General features: G+C 48.1%; 1 protein-coding gene across 4 annotated transcripts in view; it reads left to right on the forward strand.

The window, feature by feature from the left end:
- LOC119953207 (SH2 domain-containing adapter protein F-like) overlaps positions 1–21,514 on the forward strand; it is a 334,703-nt gene that overhangs the window by 251,915 nt on the left and 61,274 nt on the right. For 2 of the 4 annotated variants that reach the window (XM_038777216.1, XM_038777217.1), the window contains one exon: positions 6,220–6,339. The exons of the other annotated variants lie outside the window; for them this stretch is intronic. In XM_038777216.1, coding sequence (XP_038633144.1) covers positions 6,220–6,339 — 120 coding nt within the window. The remainder of the gene's footprint in view (positions 1–6,219; positions 6,340–21,514) is intronic. 4 annotated transcript variants of the gene reach the window in all.

Below are 21,514 nucleotides of genomic sequence, written 5' to 3' on the forward strand. Positions count from 1 at the left end.
GTCCCTGCCCATCTGCCCCACCAGCCACCCATAACCTCACCAACTGCTGAGGCCTCTGGTTGTGCGTCTAAAGGCTATCGCTAATAGGGAAATGGCAATCGTGGTTAAGTGAGAATTTCACACATCCAAGTGGATTCCAGTGGGTGGGTGGGCCATGTAGCGTGTGGGAGTCATTGCCTAGCATCCCAATCACCTTGATGCATGGACACTGTGCCTGAACACTGCAGAAGGCAAAACCACACACGTAGCAGCCAACACCCAGGGGATGGAACACTGCTCCGGGGACATGTCCACGGCTGGAGGGTGGGTGAGTGCCATGGGGAGGGGGAGATGCCTGGAGAGATGGGCTAAGGGTTCAGAGGTCGGCCCACCTTGTGGGAGAAGACGACAGAAGAATCATATTTGTGCACAAAGGTGTTCATTGTGTTTGACAATTCACCACCTTCCCAATGGTACTGCCCCCTCTCCAGTCCCCAGCCCCTTACCCCTTACTTACACCCCACCCCTCCTCCCCTCCCCACCTCCCCTCCCCTGGTGCCCTCAGTGGTCCTTGTTGTGCTTTGCCCTCCTAGCCCTACCACTAAGAACAAGAACAAAGAATAATACAGCACAGGAACAGGTCTTTCATCCCTCCAAGCCTGTGCCGACCATGGTGCCTGCTTAAACTAAAACCATCTGCACTTGCGAAGTCTGTATCTTTTCATTTCCATCCTATTCATATATTTGTCCAGATGTCCCTTAAATGCCACTATCGTACCTGCTCCCACCACTTCCACAGGCAGCGCGTTCCATATATTTACCACACTCTGTAAAAAATCTTGCTTCCCACATCTGTTCTAAACTTTTCCCCACGCACTTTAAACCTATGCCCCCTAGTACTTGACTCTCCTACCCGAGGAAAGAGCTTCTGACTGTCCACTCTGTCCATGCCACTCAAAATCTTGTAGACCTCTATTAGGTCGCCTCTCAACTTCCGTTGTTCCAATGAGAACAGATCGAGTTTATCTAAAATCTCTTCATAGCTAATACCCTCCATACCAGGCAACATCCTAGTAAACCACTTCTGTACCCTCTCCAAAGCAGCCACATCCTTCTGGTAGTGTGGCGACCAGAATTGTACACAATATTACAACTAAGGCCTCTCATGTACAGCTGCAACATGATTTGCCAATTTTTATATTCAATGCCCCGAACGATGAAAGGCAGCATGTCATATGCCTTTTTGACCACCTTATCACATGCGTTGCCACCTTCAGTGATTGGTGGACATTGACGCCCAGATCTCTCTGCCTGTCAGTACTTGCAAGAGTTCTAACCATCTACGTCTCGGTGTGTCCCCAGGATGCACATCTGAGGTGGAGGCAGCCAGCTGATTACCTGTCCCACGCCTTCGATGCCCCTGGCGGACGCCCTTGGGGGCTCTTAGCCTGGAGAGCCCCGGCTCACTTGTCGGCAGCACATGCACAGCCGTGCCGCCCTGTCCCATGAGCTGGCTATAATTTTCATCCTCATCAGAGGGGTGGAACTCAGGGGAGCTGGTGGCCACTATCACCACTCCATGCAAAGGGCCCTGGAATCACCTTGGGATGGAGGGTCAGCTGGTTTCAGCCCCAGCTGCCCCTGCAACATCTGGCTCTGCCAGCCCTGACGGTTCCCCTGATGGTCCAAACCATCGTGCTGACGTCCTCAACGATGCTCCTCAGTGACTGGGACATGCTCTGCAGCTCCTCGGCAATGCCGATCTGTAACTGGGACAAGCTCACAGCACCTCAGCCGTTCCCATCTGAGAGCGGGTCATGTCCCGCAGAACCTCATGAAGATCAGCCAGGTACTGGGAAACATCCCTCAGCGAGTAGGACATTCTGTCGAGACCCTCAGCCGTGGCCGTCACCGACTGCGTGGCGCCTTGTACACCTTCACTAATGAGGAGGGAGAAGTGGAGTTTCCCCGGGGTCAGTGTTGGGATCATTGCTTTTCCTGATATGTATTAATGACCTAGACCTTGGTGTCCAGAACACAGTATTAAAGTTTGCGAATGATAGATTGGAGAAGTTGGGACTGATTTTGTTGGAGAAAAGATGGCTGGGAGGAGATTTGATACGAGGTATTCAAAACCATGAAAATGAAATGAAAATCGCTTATTGTCACGAGTAGGCTTCAATGAAGTTACTGTGAAAAGCCCCTAGTTGCCACATTCCGGCGCCTGTTCGGGGAGGCTGTTATGGGAATCAAACCGTGCTGCTGGCCTGCCTTGGTCTGCTTTCAAAGCCAGCGATTTACTCCAGTGTGCTAAACAGCCCCTAGGCGTCTAGACAGAGTAGTTAGGGAGAAAGCATCGAGAATCAGAGGGCAGAGATTTAAAGTAATTTGTAAAAGAAGCAAAAGTGATATGAGGAGAAACCTTTTCACACAGCGAATAATCGGGGTCTGGAATCCACTGCCTGAAAGTGTGATGGAGGCAGATTCAATTGAAGCTTTCAAAAGGGAAGTAGGCTGTTATCTGAAAAGAAAGAATGTGCAGGGTTACGGGGAGAAGACAGGGGAATGGCATTAGGTGAATTACTTCTATGGTGAGCCAGTGTGGACACGATGGGCCAAATGGCTTCCTTCAGCACTGTCATAGTCCTGTGATTCTACTGGTGGCCTTGCCAGTGGCGCCCACATGCCATGAAAGAATACATTTTAAGGAAATTTATTTTCATTGGGGCTGATCGTTTGCTTGAAGACATGGGTAACTTTTTATTAACCCAGCAGTCAACAATATCAACCAATTACACGTGGATTCCTATTTCACAGGAGCACAGGCAGCTCACACAGTTTAAGAAATAACGGAGCACAAACATTTTAGCCCTTGCCCATGCGTTTATTGTACTACACATAAGGAAGGACACAAAATGGCCACCAAGAGACTGGGTACCAGCGCGGAGAACTGGAATTTGCAGACAAAATGGCACGATCAGAATTTAAAATCAAGGTCATGACCTTCAGGCAGTAATCACCCCAATCGCCATCTCTTCATCGTAGGAAGATGTTGGCTAATTAATTTGGTTCTCTGCATCGTGCTGAAGACCCAGAAGTACAGACAGGTTCATTAATCACTGTTAGTTGCTTTTGACTGATTTGCTAATTAAAGAGAACTTGCCTTTGGAATATATTTAGAACTTGCTAACGGATGTATTAGATCCCATACTTAAAGCTGTATTACCGTACTGACTTGCAGATAGTTTGCACTTTTAAGGCAATATAATGGTTTAAATTGACACGGAAACCTAACTATCACCTGATCTTTGGCTCAATGTTCTCAAGCGCAGTTGATAAAGCGTACAATATGCTGTGCTTTATTAATAGGGGCATAGGGTACAAGATCAAGCAGGTTATGTTGCATTTGTGTAGGTCACTAGTTTGGCCTCAGCTGGGATATTGTGCCTCACTTACCTCTACAAACAGCTCTGCCTCACATGTTCAGATTATGAGCCCGTGGTAAATGACATATTCTCCCTCATACTGCACTGCCATCATAGTTGAGTCTTCAGTCACCTTACCCCCACGCCCCCTGGTGGCCACTCCCTAGAGCTCTTTGCACACACCATAACCTCTCCACTTTGCAACACCCCTCCCACTTACAAAATGCTCCTCAAAACTTACTTCTTAAAACAACTTCCTTTGGCCACTTCTTCTGATCTGCCACTTACTTTTGCTCGAGAGTCTAGGCCATGACTCCTAAACACTGAAGCACCCTGGGAAGGTTTTCCTTCTCAAACCAAGTTGTTATTGGAAGTGCAGAATATGAGAGTAAATAATAATTATTGTTCTGCCTGGGGGTTTTGGATTAGGGGCAAAGATTAGGCCATCTTTAGAGTATGGCCTACATGCAACAGTGGCTTCTCTCCACCTAAAAACGATATCCTGAATGCACCATTTGTAGTAAGTAAATAAAAAAAATGTACCTTTGTCCCAGGGCCATGGCCTGTGCTGAAGAGGTTTATTGGCTCCGGTGGATATTCCCCATTCATGACGCAACACTGTGTGTGTCAATAAATGACTTTATTTTTAATACATTTAGAGAACCCAATTCATTTTTTTTCCAATTAAGGGGCAATTTAGTGTGGCCAATCCACCTACCCTGCACACCTTTGGGTTGTGGGGGTGAAACCCAAGCAAACACGGGGAGAAAGTGCAAACCCCACACGGACAGTGACCCAGAGCCAGGATCGAACCTGGGACCTCTGTGCCATGAGGTAGCAGTGCTAACTACTGCACCACTGTGCTGCCCTTTCAGCAAATTACTTAATCATGGAGTTAAGACTGACATTTCTCACTACAAGTTCACACATGTGCTTTAAGAATCACCAGGCATCTAACAAGCCACAGGAAAGTTAGTGTCTGATTTTCCCATACCAAGGCCAGGAATGTTGAAACCAGTTGTAGCACTTGATCAGCTGTCCAGAGATAAGCACGGGTCAGGGTTGGATCCTGGCACCATCTTGGTGCAGTGACAGTCTCACGGGTTGGAATTTTGTGGCACCGCATAGTGGCAGCTGGGCCGTAAAGTGCAGCGCGCTGTTCAAAACTGCATTGATAGGGCAGCACGGTGGCCTAGTGGTTAGCACTGCAGCCTCACAGCGGTGAGGTCCCAGGTTCGATCCTGGCTCTGGGTCACTGTCCGTGTGGAGTTTGCACATTCTCCCCATGTTTGCATGGGTTTTGCCCCCACAACCCAAAGATGTGCAGAGTAGGTGGATTGGCGACACTAAATTGCCCCTTAATTGGAAAAAATTAATTGGGTACTCTAAAAATTTAAAAACTGCATTGACTTCGACGGGAACAGAAAATCCCGCTGGGGGTAGGGGTGGTAGAATTCTGCCCCACGGTGTATTTTTACTCACCAGACCATTTGGATGATAACTGAATGGGGCCCAGTTACGTTTGCCTTGGCAGAATAGGATGCCAATGCTTAACCTTCCCAGTCCCCATACAGAGGGCGATCCCTTGGGTGAGAACCCAAGGGTGGCTGCGATCATTGGAACAGTAATCCAGACCGAGGTGGTCGCCTGGAGGGGGGGGGGGGGGGGGGGGGGGGGGGGGGGGGGGGGAAAGTAATAGGGCTGGATTCTCCGCCCCGCTGCGCCACATTTCTGTTTCACCCCGCTGGCAGGATGCTCCGTTATGCCGGCTAATCAATGGGGTTTCCCATTGTGGGGCAGCCCCATGCCGTCTGGAAACCCCCGGGCCACCGGCAAAACGGAGCATCCCGTCAGTGGAGAATCCAGCACATGGAGTCATAGAAATTACAGTACAGAAGGATGCCATTCGGCACATCGAGTCTGCACCGGCTCTTTGAAAGAGCACCCTCCCCAAGCCCACACCTCCACCCTATTCCCATAACCCAGTAACCCGACCCAACACTAAGGGCAATTTTGGACACTAAGGGCAATTTAGCATGACCAATCCACCTAACCTGCACATCTTTGGATTGTGGGAGGAAACTGGAGCACCCGGAGGAAACCCACGCCGACACGGGGAGGACGTGCAGACTCCGCACAGACAGTGAACCAAGCTGGAATCGAACCTGGGACCCTGGAGCTGTGAAGCAATTGTGCTAACCACCATGCTACCGTGCTGCCCGGAGGTCTGTGAGGTACAGGTAGCATAACCTGATTGTCAGAGGGCAGCATTGCTCAACAGAAAGGAGGAATAACTTGCATTTGTAGAGCACCTTTCCCATCCTCGGCGTGTCACAAAGAACGTCACAACCAATCACTGTTGTAATGTTGAGAACTCAACAGCTAATGTGCGCACAGCAAGGCCCCACAAATGGCAGTAAAATAAATGACCAAATAATCTGTTTTCAATGATGTTAGTTGAGGGATAAATCTTGGCCAGCAAATCAAAAGAATTCCCATGGGATCATTTACATTGACCTGAAAAGGCAGATGAATGATAGCTTTGTTTGTGTAGTTTTTGACATTCTGTCTGCAGAAGAAAGAAGGAAAATGATATTCACTGTATGAAGCATTCCCTCTCGCCTTTATTATGCTGTCGCTTGCTCTATTGCATTCATCATCTCTCTCACACACATCCTCCATCATGCTTCTGCTCCTTCTCTCACACTTGTCGCTTGCACTGTACCTCACCCTAACATGCTCCAGCTCTCTCATTCACACTCACTCTCTTTTGCTATCTCAATCTCATATTTTCCCCTCTCTCTCTCTCTGTCAGGTGGTACCATGGCGCTATCAGCCGAGCAGATGCTGAGAATTTGTTAATGTTGTGTAAGGAGTGTAGTTACCTGGTAAGGAACAGTGAGACCAGCCGGAATGACTACTCCCTATCACTGAGGTAAGCCCTGATGTATTGCCTTTGGGAGAGAAAGTTTACAAAATGCGTCCGCTCAAAGCAACCCTTTTTGTTCTGGTTGCGGAAGAAATCAGAGTAATTAATTCATGTCCTGTGACATACCAGGATTGAGGTAACGTAGGATTCTACAGGATGTACAGCACAGAAACAGGCCCTTTGGCCCACACAGTCTGTGACAGCATTTGTGTTCCACTCGTGCCTCCTCCCATCTTTCCACATCTAAATTTATCATCATAACCCTCTATTCCCTTCTTCCTCATAAACCTGCCTCGCTTCCCCTTCAGTAAATCCATGCTGATCACTTCAACCACTCCCCGAGGTAGCGAGTTTCACGTTCTTACAACGTTTTGACGAAAGCAGTATCTTATGAATTCCCGATTGGATTTTTTGGAGTATGTTACATTTTTGAAAATAAATTTAGAGTACCCAATTATTTTTTCTTCCAATTAAGGGGCAATTCAGCGTGGCCAATCCTCCTAACATGCACATCTTTGGGCTGTGGGGGTGAAACCCACGCAGACACGGGGAGAATGTGCAACCTCCACATGGACAGTTACCCAGGGCCGGGATTCAAACCTGGGTCCTCAGCACCGTAGGCAGCAATGCTAAACACTGTGCCACGTCCCGCCCCGGAGTATGTTACATTGATGGCCATTAGTTATGCCCTGCCCCACGAGAGGAAACATTCTATCTGTATTGGCTCTATGGAAAACCCACCCATTATTTTAACTATTGATTCAACCCTCAGCTGTTTTACAAAGAGACAAGGTAGCCAGCCTGCCAAACCTTTCCTGATATGTGCACCCATAAATTCCTGGTATCATTTTCTGGGATTTGCAGAGCGGGAAATTCCCACTGAGAATGAATGGGCATTTTGCTGGTTCACCAAATTTTATGTCCTACTTGTGACAGGGTCCGGCCATGGACAGGATCGGATATGTTTTTATCTATTAATTTTTGCAGGATGTGAGCTTTGTTGGCGAGACCCACATTAGTTGCCCATCCCCCTGGGGCAACACGGTGACGCAGTGGTTAACACTGCCACTTCACGACGCCAAGGTCCCAGATTCAATCCCGACCCTGGGTCACTGTCCGTGTAGAGTTTGCACATTCTCCCCGTGTCTACGTGGGTTTCGCCGCCACAACCCAAAGATGCGCAGGGTAGGTTGATTGGCCACGCTAAATTGCTCCTTAATTAGAAAAAATGAATTTGGTACTCTAAATTTAAAAAAGCATTAGTTGCCCATCCATAATTGCCCTTGAGAAGGTGATGGTGAGCTGCCTGAATCACTGCAGTCCCTGAGGTATAGGTACACCCAGTGTGCTGTTAGGGAGGGAGTTACAGAATTTTGACCCAGGGACAATGAAGGAATTTCCAAGTCAGAATGGTGATTGGTTTGGAGGGCAAATTCCTGGTGGTGGTGTTCCCATGTATCTGCTGCCCTTGTCCTTCTAGATGGCAGTGGTCATAGGTTTGGAGGATGCTGCCTAAGGAGCCTTGGTGAGTTCCTACAATGCATCTTGTAGATGGTACACACATCGATGGATCGGTGGTGGAGGGATTGAATGTTTGTGGAAGGGGTGCCAATCAAGCGGCTGTTTGTCCTGGAGCTTCTTGAGTGTTGTTGAAGCTGCGCTCATCCAGGCAAGTGGGAAGTATTCCATCACACTATTGACTTGTGCCTTGTAGATGGTGGACAAGCTTTGAGGGAGTCAGGTGGTGAGTTACTTGCCACAAGATTCCTAGACTCTGGTCCGCTCTTGTAGTCATAGTATTTATGCAGCTTGTCCAGTTCAGTTTCTGGTCAATGGTAACCCCAGGATGTTGATAGTGGGAGATTCACTGCTGATAAAGCCATTGAATGTCAAGGGGCGATGGTTTGATTCTCTCTTATTGGAGATGGTCATTGCCTGGCACTCGTGTGGTGCAAATGTTACTTGCCACTTGTCAGCCCAAGCCTGGATATTGCTGCATTTGCACATGGACTGCTTCAGTGTCTGAGGAGTCGTGAATGAAATGAAAAAAAATGAAAATCGCTTATTGTCACGAGTAGGCTTCAATGAAGTTACTGTGAAAAGCCCCTAGTCGCCACATTCCGGCGCCTGTCCGGGGAGGCTGGTACGGGAATCGAACCGTGCTGCTGGCCTGCTTGGTCTGGTTTAAAAGCCAGCGATTTAGCCGAGCGAGCTAAGCCAGCCCCTAGTTACTGTGAAAAGCCCCTAGTCACCATATTCTGGCGCCTGTTCGGGAAGGCTGTTACGGGAATCGAACCGTGCTGCTGGCCTGCCTTGGTCTGCTTTCAAAGCCAGCGATTTAGCCCAGTGTGCTAAACAGCCCCGTTTTGTGCAGTATATTGTGCAATCATCGATGAACATCCCCACATCTGACCTTATGTTGGAAGGAAGCTCATTGATGAAGCTACTGGAGATGGTTGGGCCAAGGGCACTATCCTAAGGAACTTCTTTTTAAAAAATGAATTTCGAGTATCCAATTCCTTTTTCCAATTAAGGGGCAATTTAGCATGGCCAATTCACCTATCCTGCACATTTTTGGGTTGTGAGGGTGAGACCGACGCAGGCACGGGGAGAATGTGCAAACTCCATATCCTGAGAAACTCCTGCAGTGATTTCCTGGGACTGAGATGACTGCCCTCCAACAACCACAACCATCCACTGTTATGCCAGGTATGACTCAAACCAGTGGAGAGTTTTCTCCCTGATTCCCACTGACTCCAGTTTTTCAAGGGCTCCTTAATGCCATATTCGGTCAAATGCTGCCTTGATGTCAAGGGCAGTCACTCTCACCTCACCTCTGGGGTTCAGCTCTTTTGTTCATGTTTGAACCAAGACTGTAATGGGGTCGGGAGCTGCGTGACCCTGGCAGAACCCAAACTGACCGTCCGTGAGTAGGTTATTGCGAAGTAGATGCTGCTAGATAGTACTGACCCCTTCCATCATTTTACTGATGATTGGGAGTAAATATATGATGGTAATTGGCTGGTTTGATTTGTTCTGCTTTTTCCATATTGCTAGGTAGTTGCCAATGTTGTAGTTGTACTGGAACAGCTTGGCTAGGGAAGCGGCAGGTTCTGAAGAAAAAGCCATCAGTACTATTGCTGAAATATTGTCAGGGCCCATAGCCTTTGCAGCATCCAGTGCCTTCAGCCATTTCTTGATATAATGTGGGGTGAATCGAATTGGCTGAAGATTGGCAACTGTAATGTTGGGGACTTCGAGAAGAGACACAGATGGATCATCCACTCACCACTTCTGGCTGACATTTATTCCAAATGTCTTTTGTACAGATGTGCTGGGCTCCTCCAGCATTAAGGATGGGGTTATTTGTGGAGACTCCTCCAGTGAGTTGTTTAATTATCCATCACCATTCATGACTGGATGTGGCAGGACTACAGAGCTTAGATATGATCCATTGGTTGAGGGATCGCTTAGCTCTGTCTGCCACTTGCTGCTTATGTTGTTTGGTGTGCAGGTAGTCCTGTGTTGTAGCTTCATCAGGCTGACACCTAGGGCGGGATTCTCCCGCAATTGGCGGGGCGGCCCGTACCTGTGCCAAGAGTGGCGCGAACCACTCTGGCGTTGGGCCGCCCGGAAGTTGCGGAATCCTCCGGGGCTAGACCGGCGCTGGAGGGGTTGGCGCCGCGCCAACTGGCGCTGAAGGGCCGCCGCAAGTTGCCACATGCGCAGGACTGCCAGCATGTTCTGGCGCATGCGCAGGGACTTTCTTCTCAGCGCCGGCCATGGCGGAGCCTTACAGAGGCCAGCGTGGAGCGAAAGAATGCCCCCATGGCACAGGCCCGCCCGCAGATCAGTGGGCCCTGATCGTGGGCCAGGCCACTGTGGGGGCCCCGGGATGTACCATGTCCATATCACGCCGGCGGGACTGGCCGAAAACGGGCGGCCGCTCAGCCCATCGGGGCCCGGAGAATTGCCGGGGGGACCGCTGCCAACAGCCCACGACAGGCGCGGCACGATCCCTGGCCCCGCCTGAAAACCAGCCCCGGAGAATTTGGCAGCCGGCAGTGGGGCGGGATTCACGCCGCCCCCATGGCGATTCTCCAACCCGGCCGGGGGGGGGGGGGGTCGGAGAATCCCACCCCTCATTTTTTGGTTCTGCCCCTGGCATGCCCTGCTGCACCCTTCATTGAAGCAGAGTTGATCTCCTGGCTTGGTGGCAAAGGTAGAATGGGGGATATACCATTTAGCACAATGGGCAGCACGGTAGCACAGTGGTTAGCACAGTTGCTTCACAGCTCCATGGTCCCAGGTTCGATTCCCGGCTTGGGTCACTGTCTGTGCGGAGTCTGCATGTTCTCCTCGTGTCTGCATAGGTTCCTCAGGGTGCTCCGATTTCCTCCCACAGCCCAAAGCTGTGCAGGTTAGGTGCATTGGCCATGTTAAATTGCCCATAGAGTCCAAAGAGGTTCGGTGGGGTTACTGATTTACAGGGATAGGATGGCTTAAGTAGGGTGCTCTTTCCAAAGGCGAGTGCAGACTCGATGGGCCAAATGGCCTCCTTCTGCACTGTAAATTTTATGATGAAGAATATTCTCAAATTGAAGACTGTGTGGTGGTCCCTCCCACCGATACTGTGATGGACAAATGCATCTGTGGCAGGCAGGTGGGTGAGGATGAGTTTGAATATGTTTTTCTCTTTTGTTGTTTCCCTCGCCACCTGTTGCCGACCCAGTCAAGCAGCTCCGTCCTTTAGGACTCAGTCAGTAGTGATGCTACCAAGCCAATCTTGGTGATGGACATTGAAGTCCCCATCCAGTGTACATTCTGTGCCTTTGCCACCCTCAGTGCTTCCTCAAAGTGGTGTTCAACATGGAGGAGCACTGATTTGTCAGCTGATGGTGGACACATGTGATAATCAGCAAGAGGTTTCCTTGCCCATGTTTAACCTGAAGTCGATGCCGGATGATACGTCCAGTTTTGATCCATTTTATTGCGAGGATTTGATACAACTGAGTGGCTTGCTAGGTCAGAGGGGCATTTATGAGACAACCACATTGCAGTGGATCTGGAGTCACATGTAGGCCAGACCAGGTGATGGCTGCAGATTTACTTCCCTAAAGGACATTAGTGAACCAGCTGGGTTTCATGATCATCATTTGACTTTTAATTCCAGATATTTATTGGATTCAATTTCCATCACCTGCTGTGGCGGGATTCAAACCTTGGTCCCTCGGGCGTTACCCTCTGGGGCCAATGCCGCACCATAATCCTGGCCCTTCGTGTAAATCTCTCTGCACCTCTGGTGACTTTGAATCATTTTTCTAATACGGTGACCAAAACTGCAGTCAGTATTCTAAATATAGGCGAACCAAGGTTCAATACAGGTTTGGCTTCATTTCTCAACTTTTCAATAATATCCCTTCGGATATAAAGCCTGCTTCTTTTGTTTCCTTTTTGTTTATGGCTTTGCTCATCTGTTGCACAATGTTTAGTTGTCTGCTGCCCAGATCCTTTTTTCTTTCCTCTTCTCTTGTTTCCTCTGTCCCTCCTTCTCTCTCATCTGCTCTTCTCTCCTCCAATCACCTCTTCTCTCTTCCTCATTGCCCTTATCTCATTTGCTTCTTTCCTACTCCCAGAGAATCCACAGTTTCCATATAATGCAGAAGGAGGCCATTCAGCCCATCAAGTCTGCACCAACTCTCAGAAAGAGCAGTCCCACCTAGGCCCACTCCCCTACCCTATTTCCGTAACCCTATGCATTTATCATGGCCAATCCACCTAATCTGCTAATTTTTGCACTGTGGGAGGAAACCAGAGCACCCAGAGGAAACTGACGCAGACACGGGGAGAATGTGCAAACTCCAACTCCAAGGCCGGAATCGATCCCATGCCATGCCATCTCAATTCCCCTCTCCCCGTTCCTCGCTTATTCTCTTCTCGCCTCTCTGACGCCCTCTCCTCACTTTCTCTTTCCCCTCCCCTCTCCCAGTAAGCTGACGCAGTTCTGGAGTTGCTCTTTTTTTCTCTGTATTTCTTTGCCTCCTGATAAAATTTGTACACAAAATCCTTCATCATTTCAACTTGGACAAGGATTTCACCGTGAAGTCAGGTGATGTGGCACCATGTCTGCCTGGCTGAGATTGCACAGAAGCACAAAGGCGTTGAATGTCTCTGCGCGCGACACTCCAAGTGAAGGCAGAGTTTCTATTTTGGATTCCCTGGGTGACTCTCTCTCTCTCTTTCTCCTCCCCCCCCCCCCCCCCCCCTCCCCCCCCCCCCCCCCTCCCCCCGGCCTTTCTTTTATGTTTCCACTTCACTGGCTGCAAACCTGTCATTTCCCTGATGAGCTCAGCCCGATATTCTGACACAGATGACAGCCTGTCTTAGAATCGCACGGAGCCCTGTCATCCTGGTTGCCATGGCAACTGTTAACAAAACGGATGCCCTTTCTGACACACAGTGCATGTTATCATCTGATAAGGAGATCAACGTGGTTGCTCATAGCAGCGGTGTAATCAGTACGTCTCCGTTCCATTATAAATGGGTTATTGCCAAATTAAGAGAGGCCTGTTAGACATTGAATAGGGATAGAATGGCAAACAGAATGGGTAATTACAATAACTGTCAGCAACCCCCTTTATGAGTCTGTGGATTAAATTAGGTACCTGAACTCGCTGAAATGCTTTGTGCACAGCAGTCGTTTTACACTTGTCTGCCTTATCACACACTAGCCAACATGTACATAATATATCTCCTTTTTTGCTGCACTGATATAGCGTAGGCCCTTGTTTTGTTCCATTTCAATGAGCTGTGTTCCTTAATTGTTGTCAATCCATTGCAATTCCATCCATTATCAAAGGAGTTTGGCAGTGCTAAGTGGCCTAGACTTCAATCAAAGACGAATGGTGAGGAAGGAAGTTGATCTGGGGGCACAAATAGACAGTTGGAAGTATGATATCATAGCTACTGTGAAAACATGGCTGCAAGAAGGGCAGGAATGATTTTCCTGGTTACAGGATTTTCAGGCAAGGTAGGCAAGGAATTGGGGGAAAAAAGAGTGGAAGCCGTAATACTGGTTAAATGTACAATTATAGCTGTGAGGAAGGATGATATGCTCAGAGGATAATCACATGAGACCATAAGAGTTGGACTAATGGACAATCACATTGCTTGGAGTATACTCATCAATCCCCGAAGACTCGGAGGGAGATCGAAGATCAAATATGTTAGCAAATTTCTGGAAGCGCAAAAACAAAGAGGACAGTAATATTGTGAGGTTTCAACAATCCTAATATTAACTATCTTAGCATCTGTGTAATAGATATGGAGATGAAGAATTCTTAAAATGCATTCAGGAAACCCTTTTTAGGCAGTCATGTGTCAGCCCAACTAGTGAAGGGATAATTCAGGACTTAGTTTGAGGGAATGACACTGGGAGAGCATTTTGGTGGCAGCAATCATAGTTTACTTTCCGTTTTGAGCAGAGACGCAGAATAGAGGAGCAGGGAGGTTATGCCGGAACTATGGAAAACCATACCATGGCTATATTACTACCTATAGTTCTGGCAACTACATTGCAGGGAGGAGGTGGTGACAGTAGATAGGGCACAGAGGGGATTTACTAGGATACAACCAGGACTGGAAAATTTTAGCTATGAGGAAAGGTTGGATACAGATCATAGAATTTACAGTGCAGAAGGAGGCCATTGAGTCTGCACCAGCCCTTGGAAAGAGGGCCTTACTTAAGCCCACACCTCCACCCTATCCCCATAACCCAGTGACCCCACCTGACCTTTTTGGACACTAAGGGTAATTTAGCATGGCCAATCCACATAGCCTGCACATCTTTGGACTGTGGGAGAAAACCGGAGCACCCGGAGGAAACCCACGCAGTCTCATTAGATAGCAGGGTCGTTTGAAATACCACACTATAGCATGCCCAAAATGGGACTCAATTTTTTGGCCGTTTAATCGCATCCAACATGTTTCAATCAAGTCGTCTCTTACTCTTCCAAACTGCAGCGGATATATGCAGAACCTGTCTAACCTTTTGTCTCAAAACAAAGCCACCCATTCCAGATTTCTGTGGTGAACATCAGGCAATGCTAGCAAAAATTACTAATGATATAAATTTATCTTTGCTTGTGGTTTCATGTCAGTAGCTGTGCAAGACGTTCTCAGAATCAAGAGGCCACACATTACCACAAATGTACGTGTGCAAACCGCAGCTGCGAATTGCAAATGCAAAGCACAAGCTCTACTTTATTCCCAGGATTGCTGTCGTCAGTGCCTTGAACAGCTGTGTTCCATTCAGGGAGACTCCCAGGCAATCCAGGAGTGTGACCAACCCTAACAGAAACAGAACGTTCTCGTCGTCATATCAGGAAGCTGCCACACAATATCTCAGGCTCCCTGACTTGGGGATCTGAGGATGAGTGGTTATAAAACATGAGGATGACTAAGGTATCATTTAAGTATGTGGCACCTCCCTTTGATAACGATACGCTTCTGCCAAGACGCAAGGTGGAATTGTGGTGACTAAATTCGGTGGCAGGCGGAAAGTCGCCATGTTTCCTGCTTGGTAGGGGGAGGAACATGCACAATCTTCAATGTTTTAGATACTTATGCATCAGCAAGGAGCTCGTGGAATCTCGTGGTGGGGTGGGCAGGAAGTCACTCACCTCGTACTTATCTCATGGGGTGGAAGGTGATGGTGCCGTATTTAAAGGGTCCCTGACAGACATTCACTCATTGCCATCCAGGAACTCCACATTACTCCTCCAGAGTCCTTGCAGCCACAGCCTATACCGGAGAAACTGGCAGGTACAAGCAACCACATTGAAGGATGCCTCTGGCATTGCCTTTCATTCATCTAGAGATACGAACACCGCCAAGGATACACCCATTGTCAGGCTAATGGTCATCACGGCAGTGGTCCATGGTCGTCAGCATCTAGACTTTATAGAGGCCCCTCTGCCTCTTGCCTCTCAAGATCTTGCTCCTCGTGGCCTTGTGCCAACCGACAATGGGCCTTCCTTCTCCTCAACTGGATGAGAGCTATTACCTAGGCAGGGTCTCCTGTAGCCTGTATCATCAACGTCTCAGTGGAAGTGTGAACGAAGTGAAGTGATACATTCAGTGAGCATATCTTTTACAGGTTTCCCCCATCTCAAAACCTCTGACTGTAGCCGATGGTAAGTGGCAGATTCACACCAGGGATTTCTGTCATGAGACGCATGAGTCAGGCACAAACAAACCTGCTACAATGCAGCCTTCCCCATCAAAAGGATAGCACATGTGGACATCATTAACACGCATCTTTTACATCCAGTTGCCTCAAAATTATTAGGGTGTCCCTTTAATCAACCACTTGGGCTGACTTTGAATTCCACCCAACCAAAAACAACCACCTCCCATCTTGAGGGATCTCACTGACTGACCAATTGCGTGGTCCAAGTCAGTTTAGAAAATAGTGTGCATCACCTTTCAAACTCGATCAACCACCTTCTACCTTCCCCTTGGTACCCACCAACATCCACCTCCATCACCCTTGACCCACCCAATATCACCATTCCACCCCCCTCTGGTACCCTTCGACCTCCTCCCATTACCCTGATCCCTATCACCATCCACCTCCACATGTCTTTCCACCCCTCAGAGCTGAAACCCATTTCCATCTCCAAGTCTGCCTTGACCCTGCCGCCTCCCATTATCTGAGCCACCTGTCTTGTCCCCCTCCATGACCCACCCGTGAGACCTTCTCCTCCCAGACTCTCACTCTGGACCTGTCAACCGATCCCATTTCCCCCTCTGATTGTGACTGTTCCCGCCTATCACCAGGGCCCCATTGTTGTCACTCAACCCACACTCTGAGACACTCCCCCCACCCCCATCGCCCCAAACACTCTCCCCACCCTTCTTCTCTAAGCCTCTCTCCCCTGTCTATCCTTCACTCCACCCTTGCACACTATGAGATCCCCTCGAGCCTTCACCGGTACCCCTTTTCCAGGGTTGGCACAGCGTTTGTTAACAGCACTCGTGTTAGGCAAGATCTCCTAGAAGGCAAAAGCAACATCCATTGATCTCAAAGTTAAGGAAGAAGTGAAGCTCAGCAGGTACAAGGCTTATATGCAGTTGTAAAACTGAATGTTCTAAATTCCCTTTGGCGGGGAACTTAATTTGGAGGCTGAGCTCTTTTCTGGAGAAGTATCCTCTTTTTAAAAAATTTTAGAATACCCAATTATTTTTTTCCAATTAAGGGGTAATTTAGCGTGGCCAATCCACCCAACCTGCACATCTTTGTGTTGTGGGGGCCAAACGCACGCAAACACGAGGAGAATGGGCAAACTCCACACGGATAGTGACCTAGAGCCGGTATCGAACCTGCGGCCTCGGCGCCATGTGGCAGCATTGCTAACCACTGCGCCACCGTGCTGCCCCCTGAACTGTCCTCTTAATGAGCATGCATGAGATATTAATGCATGGAAATTGGTTTCTGACATCATCCGCCAGGAAACTCGACCCGCCTTGAATGTTGGGAAAAAAAATTCAAACAATTTATCTAACCATTGGAGATTTCATTGCCTTCCACCTAATGAAGTGCAACCCCCCCCCCCCCCCCCCCCCCCCCCCCCCCCCGCCCCACACATACAATCCTGCTGCTGTGGGAGCAGGACATTCTGCTTACACACTCTCTATGTCTTGTCTCTGTATGTTATGTCGTGTAGTTCCCAGAAATTTGAAATAATCACACCTCTAGGCTTCACTGAATTTATATCTCAGATCACACTATGAGCTGTGGATTGTTAACAACATAACATCCTTCTCTGTTTAAAAAATCATAAATCTTCTCTCTATCAATATAACTGTTCCAATCATTAACTTTTTCAATATATTTTTTCCACATTAAAGAAGATTAGCAAATTACTTTTATAATTAAATTAAACATCTGAAGAATATTTTATGACTTGACTTCTTTTTCCTCAATAAACATTATTCGTGGTATCCTTTAGGTGGTTGAATGTTGTGCCTCCATCTTGTGGGTTTTGGGAGTCATCGCTCTCAGTGATGAGTTGACACACTTTACTGATGCTGTGCATGTTACTCCTGGTGTTGTAGGAGTTATGCTGATGTTGTGTCACTTGCTGATGGCGTTGTTGATGTTGCATTACTTGTTGGTGATGTTGGTGGTATTGTCCCACCATTGCACCTATGTTGTGTCCTGTTCCCACAATTTCATAATAATCAGACTCAAATTCATTGAATGTATTTCCCCTATCACACCATGTGCTGCAGGCTGATAACAGTATAACAGTGAGCTGTTTATTGGTGTCTACAGCACAGTGCAAAGTAAATCATGCTCACCTCCTTTGCCTGTTATTGAGCCGTTAGCACATATTGATTCTGTTGACAATCTGTTTTCATGCTTCACCAATGCCACTGTTGTACTCAGCCACACTGGTCAAAGTATAAACATGGAACAAGCTTCTATTTTTAGAGGGTTATCTGTGCATATGTGGAGTGCCAACCCAAGGCCATCAGCACTGGGTCGTGTTGGGAAGTGGGAACATTACACAAGAGAGCATTCTTCCAAGACCAACAGACCAAGGCCAGCATGCCTCCGCCACGTGACACCTTGGAAGATGTGGTGAGAGTCTCAACCCAACATCGGATTCGGTGGCTGCAGGCTCCACCAATCCCTAAATCCTCTGGCTGTTTACCGGCACTCAAAGCATTTTCTAAATTTGCGTCAGTTCCAGATTCGAACAAGACCTTGAGATGACATGGAGGGAGTGGGGAAGATGCTGCCGCAAGGGACAATTTGAAAGCAGCATAAGGGTAGCTTTGTTCTCTCTCTAATCCCCTGCTCGGGGTGGGTGGGGGAGGCCAGTGTAGTGGTATTGCCATTGGACTAGCAATGCGGAGGCCCAGGTTAATGCTCTGGGGACATAGGTTCAAATCACACCAAGACTACTGAAATTGAAACCTGGGCCATGAAATTATCATCAATTGTTGTAAAATAAAAACACCTGGTTCACTAATATCCTTTATTGGAGGAAATCTGCCAGCCTTACCCGATGTGACCCATGTTTCATAAATTTGGAATACCCAATTATTTTTTTTTCCAATTAAGGAGCAATTTAGCATGTCCAATCCACCTAACCTGCACATCTTTCGGTTGTGGGGGGTGAAACCCACGCAGACGCGGGAAGTGTGCAAACTCCACATGGCCAGTGACCCAGGACCGGGATTCAAACCCGGGTCCTCAGCGCCTCAGCGCCGTAGTCCCGGTGCTAACCATTACGCCAAGTGCCGCCCCTTGGCCTACATTAACTCCAGCCCCACAGCAATGTGACTGACTCCTTACTGCCCTCAGCAATAGCAAGCCACACAGGTAATGGGCAATTAGGGATAGATAGAGAAATACAGCACAGAACAGGCCCTTCGGCCCACGATGTTGCGCCGAACTTTTGTCCTAGGTTAATCATAGAATTTTGGACAATTTGTCATGGCCAATCCACCCAACCTGCACATCTTTGGACTGTGGGAGGAAACCGGAGTACCCGGAGGAAACCCACGCAGTCACGGGGAGGATGTGCAGACTCCACACAGACAGTGACCCAAGTCGAAATCGAACTTGGGACCCTGGAGCTGTGAAGCAATTGTGCTATCCACAATGCTACCGTGCTGCCCTTAAGAAGTTAACCTACACTCCCTTATTCTACCCTAATCCAAGTACCTATCCAATAGCCGTTTGAAGGTCCATAAATTTTCCGACTCAACTACTACCACAGGCAGTGCATTCCATGCCCCCACTACTCTCTGGGTAAAGAACCTACCTCTGACATCCCCTCTATATCTTCCACCATTTATCTTAAATTTATGTCCCCTTGTAATGGTGTGTTCCACCCGGGGAAAAAGTCTCTGACTATCTACTCTATCTATTCCCCTGATCATCTTATAAACCTCTATCAAGTCGCCCCTCATCCTTCTCCGTTCTAATGAGAAAAGGCCTAGCACCCTCAACCTTTCCTCATAAGACCTACTCTCCATTCCAGGCAACATCCTGGTAAATCTCCTTTGCACCTTTTCCAAAGCTTCCACATCCTTCCTAAAATGAGGTGACCAGAACTGCACACAGTACTCCAAATGTGGCCTGACCAAGGTTTTGTACAGCTGCATCATCACCTCACGGCTCTTAAATTCAATCCCTCTGCTAATGAACGCTAGCACACCATAGGCCTTCTTCACAGCTCTATCCACTTGAGTGGCAACTTTCAAAGAACAATGAACATAGACCCCAAGATCTCTCTGCTCCTCCACATTGCCAAGAACCCTACCATTAACCCTGTATTCCGCATTCAGATTTGTCCTTCCAAAATGGACAACCTCACACTTGTCAGGGTTAAACTCCATCTGCCACTTCTCAGCCCAGCTCTGCATTCTATCTATGTCTCTTTGAAGCCGACAACAGCCCTCCTCACTATCCACAACTCCACCAATCTTCGTATCATCTGCAAATTTACTGACCCACCCTTCAACTCCCTCATCCAAGTCGTTAATGAAAATCACAAACAGCAGAGGACCCAGAACTGATCCCTGCGGTACGCCACTGATAACTGGGCTCCAGGCTGAATATTTGCCATCCACCACAACTCTCTGTCTTCTATCGGTTAGCCAGTTTGTTATCCAACTGGCCAAATTTCCCACTATCCCATGCCTCCTTACTTTCTGCATAAGCCTACCATGGGGAACCTTATCAAATGCCTTACTAAAATCCATGTACACTACATCCACTGCTTTACCTTCATCCACATGCTTGGTCACCTCCTCAAAGAATTCAATAAGACTTGTAAGGCAAGACCTACCCCTCACAAATCCGTGCTGACTATCCCTAATCAAGCAATGCCTTTCCAGATGCTCAGAAATCCTATCCCTCAGTACCCTTTCCATTACTTTGCCTACCACCGAAGTAAGACTAACTGGCCTGTAATTCCCAGGGTTATCCCTATTCCCTTTTTTGAACAGGGGCACGACATTCGCCACTCTCCAATCCTCTGGTACCACCCCTGTTGACAGCGAGGATGAAAAGATCATTGCCAACGGCTCTGCAATTTCATTTCTTGCTTCCCATAGAATCCTTGGATATATCCCGTCAGGCCCGGGGGACTTGTCTATCCTCAAGTTTTTCAAAACGCGCAACACATCTTCCTTCCTGACAAGTATCTCCTCAAGCTTATCAGTCTGCTTCACGCTGTCCTCTCCAACAATATGGCCCCTCTCATTTGTAAATACTGAAGAAAAATACTTGTTCAAGACCTCTCCTATCTCTTCAGACTCAATACACAATCTCCCGCTACTGTCCTTAATCGGACCTACTCTCACTCTAGTCATTCTCATATTTCTCACGTATGTGTAAAAGGCCTTGGGGTTTTCCTTGATCCTACCCGCCAAGGATTTTTCATGCCCTCTCTTAGCTCTCCTAATCCCTTTCTTCAGTTCCCTCCTGGCTATCTTGTATCCCTCCAGCGCCCTGTCTGAACCTTGTTTCTTCAGCCTTACATAAGTCTCCTTCTTCCTCTTAACAAGACATTCAACCTCTCTTGTCAACCATGGTTCCCTCACTCGACCATCTCTTCCCTGCCTGACAGGGACATACATATCAAAGACACGCAGTACCTGATCCTTGAACAAGTTCCACATTTCACTTGTGTCCTTCCCTGACAGCCTATGTTCCCAACTTCTGCACTTCAATTCTTGTCTGACAGCATTGTATTTACCCTTCCCCCAATTATAAACCTTGCCCTGTTGCTCGCACCTATCCCTCTCCATTACTAAAGTGAAAGTCACAGAATTGTGGTCACTACCTCCAAAATGCTCCCCCACTAACAAATCTATCACCTGCCCTGGTTCATTACCAAGTACTAAATCCAATATGGCCTCCCCTCTGGTCGGACAATCTACATACTGTGTTAGAAAAGCTTCCTGGACACACTGCACAAACACTACCCCATCCAAACTATTTGATCTAAAGAGTTTCCACTCAATGTTTGGGAAGTTGAAGTCGCCCATGACTACTACCCTGTGACTTCTGCACCTTTCCAGAATCTGTTTCCCAATCTGTTCCTCCACATCTCTGCTGCTATTGGGGGGCCTATAGAACACACCCAACAAGGTGACT

Source organism: Scyliorhinus canicula, chromosome 18 (genome assembly GCF_902713615.1).
Source record: "Scyliorhinus canicula chromosome 18, sScyCan1.1, whole genome shotgun sequence".
NCBI classification, from domain to species: Eukaryota; Metazoa; Chordata; class Chondrichthyes; order Carcharhiniformes; family Scyliorhinidae; genus Scyliorhinus; species Scyliorhinus canicula.